The 10,055-nt window shown below is 39.8% G+C and overlaps 1 protein-coding gene across 1 annotated transcript in view; it reads left to right on the forward strand.

The window, feature by feature from the left end:
• Positions 1-4,157: 4,157 nt before the first annotated feature.
• LIPM (lipase family member M) overlaps positions 4,158-10,055 on the forward strand; it is a 23,465-nt gene continuing 17,567 nt past the window's right edge. Inside the window, exons 1-2 of the mRNA XM_006755855.2 lie at positions 4,158-4,464; positions 7,076-7,193. Of these exons, the coding sequence (XP_006755918.2) occupies positions 4,309-4,464; positions 7,076-7,193 (274 nt within the window). The 5' untranslated portion in view covers positions 4,158-4,308. The remainder of the gene's footprint in view (positions 4,465-7,075; positions 7,194-10,055) is intronic.

The following is a 10,055-nucleotide window of genomic DNA, read 5'->3' on the forward strand; positions in this document are numbered from 1 at the left end:
ACAGAGGTCCTTGATAGAAATCTCTGAAGAGCCCTAGCCAGTTTTGCTCAGTGGATAGAGCATTGGCCTGAAGACTGAAGGGTCCCAGGTTCAATTCCAGTCAAGGGCATGTACCTTGGCTGCAAGCTCCTCCCTGGCCCAGGCCCTGGTCAAGGCATGTGCAGGAGATAGCCAATCAATGTGTTTCTCTCACATCGATATTTCTGTCTTTCCCTCTCTCTTCCACTCTCTCTAAAAATCAATGGAAAAAATATTCTTCAGTGAGGATTATTTAAAAAAAGAAAGAAAAAAAGAAAAATCTCTGAAGAAAAATTAGCTTTTTCACCCATCTCCCCAATCCCATCTGGCAACTGTCCAACTGTTCTTTGTATCTGAGTCTATTTTGTTCTGCTTGCTCATTTATTTTGTTTTTTAGTTTCAATTATTGATAAATTTGTATTTATTGCCATTTTATTGCTCATATTTTTCATCTTTTTTCTTCTTCTTAAAGAAATTCTTTGATATTTCATGTAATAGTGGTTCAGTGGTATTACATTTCATGTAATACTGTTTCATGTAACTCCTTTAGCTTTTTGTGTGTGTGTGTCTGGGAAGCTCTTCATCTGTCCTTTGATTCTAAATGATACCTTTGGTTGTTGGTTCTTGCTTTTCATCACTTAGAATATTTCTTGCCACTCCCTTCTGGCCTGTAAAGTTTCTGTTGAGAAATCAGCTGACATTCTGATGGGAACTCCCTTGTAGGTAACTGCTTTTCTCTTGCTGCTTTTAAGATTCTCTCTTTGTTTTTAACCTTTGGGACTTTAATTGTGATGAGTCCTGGTGTGGGCCTCTTTGGGTTCATCTTGTTTGGGACTCTCTGAACCTCCTGGATTTGTATGTCTGTTTCCTTCACCACATTAGGAAAGTTTTCTGTCATTATTTTTTCAAATATGTTTTTGCTTTCTTTCTTCTCCTTTTTAGCCAGCACCTCCATGCTGCAAATGTTGGAACACTTGAAGTTGTCCCAGAGGCTTCCTATACTATCTTCATTTTGGGGGGGAATCATTTTTATTTTCTGTTCTAATGGGTGTTTTTGCTTGCTTATATTCCCAATTGCTGATTTGATTTTCAGCTTCATCTACTATACTATTGATTCCCTGTAAATTAATTAGTCTTCATTTCAGTTGGTGTGTCCCTCAATTCTGACTGTTTTTTTTTTATGGTTTCTGTCCTTTTTCATGCTGTTGAAGTTCCTACTAAGTTCCTTGAAGTTCTCACTAAGTTGCTTAAACATCCTTTTAACCATTATTTTGAATTCTGTATCTGGCAGTTTATTGCCTTCATTTCATTTAGTTCTTTTTCTGGAGATTTCTCTTGTTCTTTCATTTAGGATCTTTTTCTTTGTCTCTGCATTTTGGCTGCTTCCTTATGTTTGTTTCTGTGTATTAGGTAGAGCTGATCCATCTCTCGGACGTGGTAGAGTGGCCTAGGGTAGTAGATGTCCTGTAGGGTCCAGTGGCACAGCCTTCCCATTCACCCAAGCACAGCACTCCAGGTTCACCCCTCTTGGGCTGTATGCATTGTCCTGTTGTAGTTGAGTCTTGATTGCTTTTTGCAGCACTGAGAGAGATTGACTTCCAAGCCAATCAACTCTGAGGACCTGCTGCAACTACAGCAGAGGAGCTGTTGTGCAGGAGCTAACTGTACAAATCAGGATTTACTTCAGTTGGGCTTTGGTGCTTGCCGAGTCTGACCCTTAAGTGTGTCACTCATGGAGGTGGTAGGGTTATAATCTGGTGTCATCTGAAGTTGTCCACTGGATGGATTGGCTCTGGGGCCTTCTGGGAGGTGTAAGGTCAGCCCCTGCCTCTGCTCTATCTGGGGCCATCTGGCATAAGCTACAGAGTGATATGCAGATGGCTGCTACTTTTGCTGGGCTTAGAGGTTCCCAGGAAAGGCAAATCAAGGCAAACTGCTGCTAATGTCGGGCCTGGGTTCACTTTGCAAGAGGTAGGGGGGTACACAGAGGCCAGATGCTGCTTGTTTGAGAGATTTTAGGAAAGTCCAAAGCATGAGGCATGAGAGGCCATTCATATGGAAAAGCCATTGAAAACAGTCTGCTTGAGCCTATAAGTTGGGTGGGGAAAGGACTCAGGGAATCACCAGGGCTGGGCAAACAGTGTAAACCAGATTGATGGAACCTCAGTGTGGTACTCACCTGCTGGCTGTGTGGGGAGGTGGAGGGATGGTGTCTCAGAAAAGGAAGAATGGCCTCTGCCAGCACTTTTTTCTGGCAGGAAGCTGACCCCCAGCTCTCACCCTGATCCCAGACAATTCAGTTGCTCCCCATATGTTCCTTTCAAGCCTCTGCCTCAGCGCTGGAGCTCAGAGAGAGTGAGTCTGAGTATGTCTGTGCCCTGGTCCTTTAATAGGAACTGCCCAGGACTCCAGCAGCCCTCTGTCTCCCTCAGTCTCAGTCCCAGCTGGGTTTTACAGCCAGAAGCTGTGGGGACTTCTCTTCCTGGCCCTGGAATCCCGGGCTGAAGAGGTCTAAGTGTGGGGCAGGGATCCCTCACTCCTCAGGGGTGACCTCTACAGGTGAGCTATCCCTCCTAATTTTTATCTGGCACATGTGGTATAGAATCAGCCCATTCCTTGCCTCTACCCCTCCTACTAGTCTCAATGTGCCGTCGTCTTTAAATCCCTAGTTATAGGATTTTCATTCAGCTGGATTTCAGGTGATTCTGAATGATGGTTGTTCTGTAGTTTAGTTTTAATTTTCATGTCAAAAATTATTTTAAATTTTAAATCCAGGAGAAAACTTTTAAAGAGATAATTCACGGAGATTTATGTAATTGCTTTTGATAGTATGTGGGGTTTTGTTCATGCACAGGGCAGAGGATATTGACACATTATTTTTTTTGCCATGTGGAATAATAATAAACAGTTGATTTAAATGCCTGAATTTTATTTCTGGCCTTGCCACTACCTAGTAAGGTAATGTTGGGCAAGTCATTTAACATGTCTTCACATTTCTAAAAAATGAAAGAGCCGAATGAGATTTTCTTTCCTCCTGGCTATATAACATTTTAAAATCCTAAAATGCCAACAGTAGGCACCAAAGCTCTTTTCTACAATTGCATGTTGGATACAGAACTTCAGGGTATGTTCAGTGGGTACTAGGACATGTGTCTCCTTAGTGTTAGACAAATGTTCCCTCTGCTCCTCTAATTAGGTCAACTCACTCCTCCTTAGCATGTATCGGATCAACAAGGTGGCAATGTTGAAATTATTCTAGATGAGAGCTGCAGCTTACCTCATACAGGTTCAGCCAGCCCAGAGTGGGTGAGGCTGAGTCTGTGGGCAGATACTTTCTCATAGACTCATCATTCCTGTTCCAGCTTTGGTTCCTTCACCAACCACATTCTAAAAGTCTACAAATTAGTGTGACTGCTATTAGCTCAGTCCCAGAGAGTTGCTGTAAAAGTAAAGAAATATTTTACTTTAAATGATAGTTTTCTTAAATTTTAACACATTCTTTACTTAAAATGACAAAAATTCTATTCTCCTGGCCTGCTTAAATATTAGTAGTCTAAGGAATTGATCACATTGCTACACACTGTGACTAGGTTGCAATTCATTTTAGTTATTGCTGAGAGTTTTGAATTAATCTCTCAGCAATTAACTAGTGATTACAACTTAAAATAAAAATTTTGTACATGTCTATTTAGTTGAGCTAGAAATGGCCTTAAGATGTAAAATTCATTTTCTTCCAATCGATGTTCTCACCCATCACTAAAAATGGAAAATGTCTTAAAATTTTTTGACATATTAAATAAGAATATTTATTACTACATTGATCTTCAATCAAAGGATAGTAATTATTAAAACCTTAGAATGTGACTATAGGAACTTATACTATTTTCTGTAGACTATATTTTTCTACCTATCGAAGGAAGAAAAACTAAGAAAAAAGAAAAAGATGCTCCCTATGGTCCTTATTACCTGACGGTGAAGAACAAGGATGTTATGGGCTGTATCCTATGCACATAACTCCAGGTTGCATCAAAGAAAGTTCTACACGCCTTCAAATTAAGGGATTGGTGACTGCTAATAGTGTGAGGGAGTGGGAGGAGCCAGATGATATTGGGACATCCTAGACAATGTTTCCATTCCAGCTCTGTGTTCGTTCATTCCTATCAACTGAGCTTATTTAATTTGCTCCAGAATTTTGGGAAGGAATTATAGCTGGAAAATATGTGTTTTTAAACCTACAGATCCTTCTGACTTTAGAATTAGTTGTTTATTGCCAGGAAAGCGTAAAGGCAGATGTTGGACCATGTCAAAAATCTTGTCAAGAGAATGGTTGTTTCACACAGAACTGAGATGTGGCTTCTGATGCTGGTGGTGTATTTGTTCCAAAGAAATGTGAATTCAGTACGCATGCCGACTAAAGATGTGGACCCCGAAGCGTTCATGAACATCGTAAGTTTGGATTTTCCATATGTTTTAGGGGGATGGAGTGCCTTACATGTTAATGTTCACATCTGTGTATTATCTGCATTATGCGCTATATTTATACATGGTGGTGATTTTTGCTAACAGAGGAATCATAAATTAGCATATTGTACTGTGAAGTGCTAAACTGCTAAACTGGGTGTGAGTAGACTGGGTTCTTGTCAAACAAATTCAATAAACTTGGGTGGATGACTTAGTCCTTTTGGTCTTGAAACACAATTTGACTTTCCCTTGAATTCTTAGATTCATTCTATGAGCAGAGAAATCATTGCAGTATCTTAGGCCAAGCCCAGACCCTCCATTATTTTCATTTTGTCTGTGTTTTAAATTCTTTTTCTACTTTCATTAGTACTAAATGAGCAATGGCAACTATAATACTGTATTATAAAAGTATTATCCCTCACTTCTTACTATTAGGGCACCCACTCCTGGTGGCACCCTTCACCCTTCAAAACCTGCACACCCAGGTTTTGGAATCAGTGTTCTGGCCGGAAATAACTCCACTGTTATCCTGTTGACAGACAATAAATAAACAAGCCCTAATGATTGCTAGAGAAGACCTCCTGTGACTAAAATTCATAAATGATGTAGTATCCCAGATCATTTTTTTTGCCTACTTTCAAATTCTTAGTTGAGTTTTAACAAAGTCTGCCATATGGTAACACTTATCCCATAGAAGATATTGTAATAAAACCTGCAGAAATGCTAATTTCACTTCATCTTCACTGCCCTTCCAGTAGATATGAACATCCCTATTTTTCAAATGAAGGAAGTGAGATTGAGGAAGTTAAACAACTTAAATTAGGCCACATTATCAGTAGGTGGTAGAGCTATAATTTATAAGCAGGCCTTCCCAAACACATAATTGCAACCAGTATGCAGTAAACCCTCCTGGGTGAGCAGTAGAAGCTACCTCCAGGTGAGTGAGATGATTGCATGTAGTATTCACAACCCATACATTTCTCATAGATTTAAGATGTTTAAATACAGATTTAAGACCCTTTTTACAGACGCCTCCTTTGAATGGATTCTATAACTCTGACAGGTCCTAGAAATCTTTTGAATCTACATGATGCCAAATATCAGGTTTCTTTTGATCATTCCAAAGATTGGCTGTCTTTTGGTAGTTTGTCCAGAGAGTTAGCAAATTGGTGTAGGTCCTTAGGAGCCATCTTCTGGCTCTGAGAAGGTCCCACAAAAATTTCGCTGGGTTACTGGGTGGAAGTAATACCTTTAGCTATAGGCAAGGCGATCTCTCTGAGCCCCACCCACTGTGTGTCCACAGCACCTGCACACTGTTGGAGCTGCAGGAGCCCTAAGACTAAAGTTCTGGCATTGAGTAGTTATGCATAGAGTGGCAAAGTAAAATAGGAAATTCAAATGATTGCCGGTATAAAGTAAATGAGATAGATTAATGTGGTTCAGAGTCTGAATAGGTTTGACTCTATACTGATTTATATGGCTATAATCTATCCTATATTTTGGTATAAAATTGACTTTATTTATGTATTTTCTTGGTGTTAACTGAACACCTATTAGGCCCTTGATAGTGTGCTATGCACCGAGGTTACAGAAAGATCTAAGAATATCCAAGCCTTTACTTCATGAAGCTTACAATCCAAGTAGGGAAGGGAGACACTGCATTACTAATTACATGAATAGTGAAATCAAAAAAGAAAGCATTGCCTAACCTAGGGAATTTAGGAAAGTTTTTCTAAATAGGAAGCTGCAGAGATCTAAAGTATTCTCACTGCTCTCGCCCATTGCCATCATCTAGAGAAGTAGGGAATTATTTCTAAGAGCTGCTGCTTTAAAAGGAATAAAAAAGGAGGAAGTTAGGTACCAAATGTCCACTGTAGTATATAAGGCAAACGGGCATCATAGTTAAGAGAAAGACCCTACAGTCCCATTGCTTGAGTTTTAATCCTGGCCCTACCACTAAAATACAAACTAGCTATATGATTTTAAGAAGTTTATTTAACCTATCCCTATTTTTCAGTTTATTCACTTGTAAATTAGGTATACCAGTGACTTATATTTCATGGAATTATTGCAAGAAATGTAAAAAGATCACGTATGTATAACACTAACTGAATTACCTGGCATATAGTAGATATGAAATGAGCATTGGCAACTATAGTAATTAAACATCACTCCCACTCTTATCTCCTATTTATCTTTCAGACTTCAGGTTAAAACCATTTTTTCCCCCCAGTCTGTGGTTTTAAAGATGAAAAGAAACTGAGGAAATGCATGGCCTAGGTAGGTGTTCTCATAAGACAAGTGCCTCACTGACTGCATTAGAATGACCTGATCCCTAACTTAAAGCCAGCCCAGGAACCTGCATGTTTAAGTGCCCCAGACGATTCTGATGCGCACCCAGGTTTTGGAATTAGCATTCTGGTCCAGAAAGAATTGCAGAGCACTGGCCAATATTTCTAAGATAACATGATTAGCTAAAGTAAAGAAATTTTATGTTTATGCCTTCCAGCATCAAGAAATCGACTTTTTACTCTGGGGTAATTGAGAATATGGCCTTACAGAACCGAACTCAAAAGAAATTGTGCTTTTTCTGTAGAGTGAAATCATCCAACATAAAGGCTATCCCTGTGCAGAGTATGAAGTCACAACAGAAGATGGGTATATCCTTTCTGTTAACAGAATTCCTCAAGGCCTAGTGCAACCTAAGAAGACAGGTATGGTTTACCCTATGTCACCCCAGCATGGCAGTGTTCCCTACAGTAATGATTTCCTTATAATATGTCTGTAAAAGGGAGTCCGGGTTATTGGTACCAACCAGGGCCATTGTTTAGGCCAAAATATGACTTTAGTTTCTCCATATCTCCATCACCACCACCCCATCTCCGATTATCCCAAATAAACGTAGTGTTTACTTTTCAAAAAAAAGAAAAGCACTTCAAAAAAAAGAGTCTATTTCTTGATCTCTTCTAGCAGTTAACACATTTTCCAACCCCCTCCTACACAGATATTCTAGAATATCCATTAACGTTCTCTTGAAAAGACCAGACCAACGCCCCCTAAACACTCTATATTCCTCAACCAAATAGCATTTTAAATATCTAAGATGTTGCCCAGATTTTCACTGAGGTCTTTCTATGAATCAGACACTATGTGTACATTTTACATTTTTGGTACATGTCCTCTTTTGCATAGGGATTTTCAACAATTGCCAGCTTTTAAAAATTCACCTTCATTACTCATTAAACTGTGCCCATCCTTCACCTTTATTTGGCTCTTTTCTTCACTATATCATGAGTCCAGATGATGTAACTTCTCATTGTGCTCTTTCTGTATGTCAGGTAAAATGCTTAGTGGTTTGCTTGCATTGGTCTTATGTAACTTTCACAATCATTCTACGAAACTGCCACTCTCATAGGGGTTAAGTAATTTGCCCAGAAGGTCTATGCTAGTACTTTCTAGTGTGTTGCAAAACCTGCACTCAAATAAAGATCTGTTGGACATAGCCCATGTTCTTAACTAGGACCAGAAAAAGCTGGGCCAACGCTACTGGCCTTTGGTTGTAAAGAAGCTTCGGGTTCTGTTTTATTCTAATTTACACTTGTGCAGCCTTTTGTAAACCAGCTTTTAGAAAAAGTGCCAGCTGCACAGTTGTACCTTGCATATGTCCAGCATGTTCTCACCTCAGTGCCTTTTAACTTACAATTTTCCCTGTGGAACCCTATTTCCTCAGACATTGACAGTTTGCACTGGCCCTTCTTTCAGACCCTGGTCACCTGACCACCCTAGTCAATATAGCAATCTCTTGCCACCGATTGAGGGCTAACCCCTTGTCCTGCTTAAATTTTCTTACAGCACTTAACACCGCCTGATATGCAGATATTTGCTTATTTATCTATCTCCCCCCGACCAGAATATAAACTCATCGGGAGCAGGAACTTGATCTATTTTGTTTAAGGCTATCACCAGTGCCTAAAAGAATGCTAACCACATTGTGGGTGCCAATAAGTATCTGTGGAATGAATAAGTTGATTTTATATAAATAAATGAATAACCTGGAGACACAGATAACTTTTCCCTAACCCCACAAATCCTTGAGGGTAAGCAAGGCACGGCTGTGCCAAGCCATCAAGTGACTGTGGCAGTTCCTCAGCTCACGGAAGACACCTGCAGCTCCCATTCATGGCAACTTGTTTTCTTGCCTCGTGTTCATTCACATTGTTCTCTCATGGCCCAAGGAAGAGCTTGGTGTTCAAGGTGTCTGCCTTTGTGGTCCAGTTGGTGCAGAATACTCCCCTCTAGTGGCTGATGTTGTTCCTGCGTCTTCCATTGGCCTCCAAAAGGAGGAAAGCTCCCTGCCCTAAAAGCAAGCAAGATTTCTCAACATCTCTTCAAAAAGAGGGCCAATGAAATTCATACCGAAAACAACCGAAAGGTGTCCATAAGCTTGTGACAAAAGCCTTTTAAAAACCTTCCTTCATTGTTGGCTTCAAATATTTACATCAAAAAAGAAAATAGGCTGGGCCATCCTAAAAAAAAAAAAAATGACAGCTTTTTAAAGAGTAGTTCTTACGCACTCACCTATTGGCTATAATTTAAATGAAAATTCATGACTCCCGGGAATGACTGAAATGACGCTGATCATTTATAAGTCAGTTCTCTCACTAGATGAGCCACGAGTACAAACTTCTGCCAGGTAGGGCCAACCTGGCCCCAGCCATGGGAAATGTCCTAAAGATTTCAAAGGGACAGCATTGATCCTCCTTGGTTTAATTCCATCATATTGAGGTCACCTCCTTGAGGGCTAGAGGATGAACTCAATGACCAGACATAAAAGGAAAACTTAAAATAAGTCAGTTTCATTCTCCTGGTCCTGTGCTAAGCCCTCTTGTTCTTTCCTCAGAGGAATAGAATGAGGCAAATAGAATTCATAAAGTTTGTTGTAAAAGGCCTCTGTCTATAGAGAGGATGCACTTGGAATCAGTTACATAACAACAAGATCTACCATCTGGTGAGGTCAGGTGGCATGCTGACTGCTCAATGCACAGTATCTCAATGAACCCTCAACACAGTGAGGTAGGCGTTGTACTGCTATGTTAACTGGGGCACTGAAGCTCTGAGCATAACTGCCTTTGAAAATTATAGCACTAATAACAACAGCAGCAAAGCTCCTCTTGTCTTCCTCTAAAACAGGTACTATGGTGCGGATATTACATTCACAATTTGATCTAATTCGTATAAGCCCCATCAAGAGCATGGTGTTTGCCCTTTAAAGATGCAACATTTGATTATCTTTCAGTATAACTTTCTAATGTAAAAAATAATATTTATCTTAATTTATTTAACGTGTTAGAATTCTAATGCCTTGATCCTTTATCTCCTACTGATACTCTTATAAATTGTATCTACACTAATAAAAGAGAAAAATGGTAATTGGCGGAAGATGCTACCCTTTTCATTGGCTAATCAGGGCTATATGCAAATTAACTGCCAACTCAGATGGCAGTTAACTGACAACAAAGATGGCGGTTAATTTGCATATGTAGGCACAATGCAGGGAGGCGAAAGGGAAAGCAGGA

This window comes from Myotis davidii, unplaced genomic scaffold (assembly GCF_000327345.1).
Source record: "Myotis davidii unplaced genomic scaffold, ASM32734v1 scaffold933, whole genome shotgun sequence".
NCBI classification, from domain to species: Eukaryota; Metazoa; Chordata; class Mammalia; order Chiroptera; family Vespertilionidae; genus Myotis; species Myotis davidii.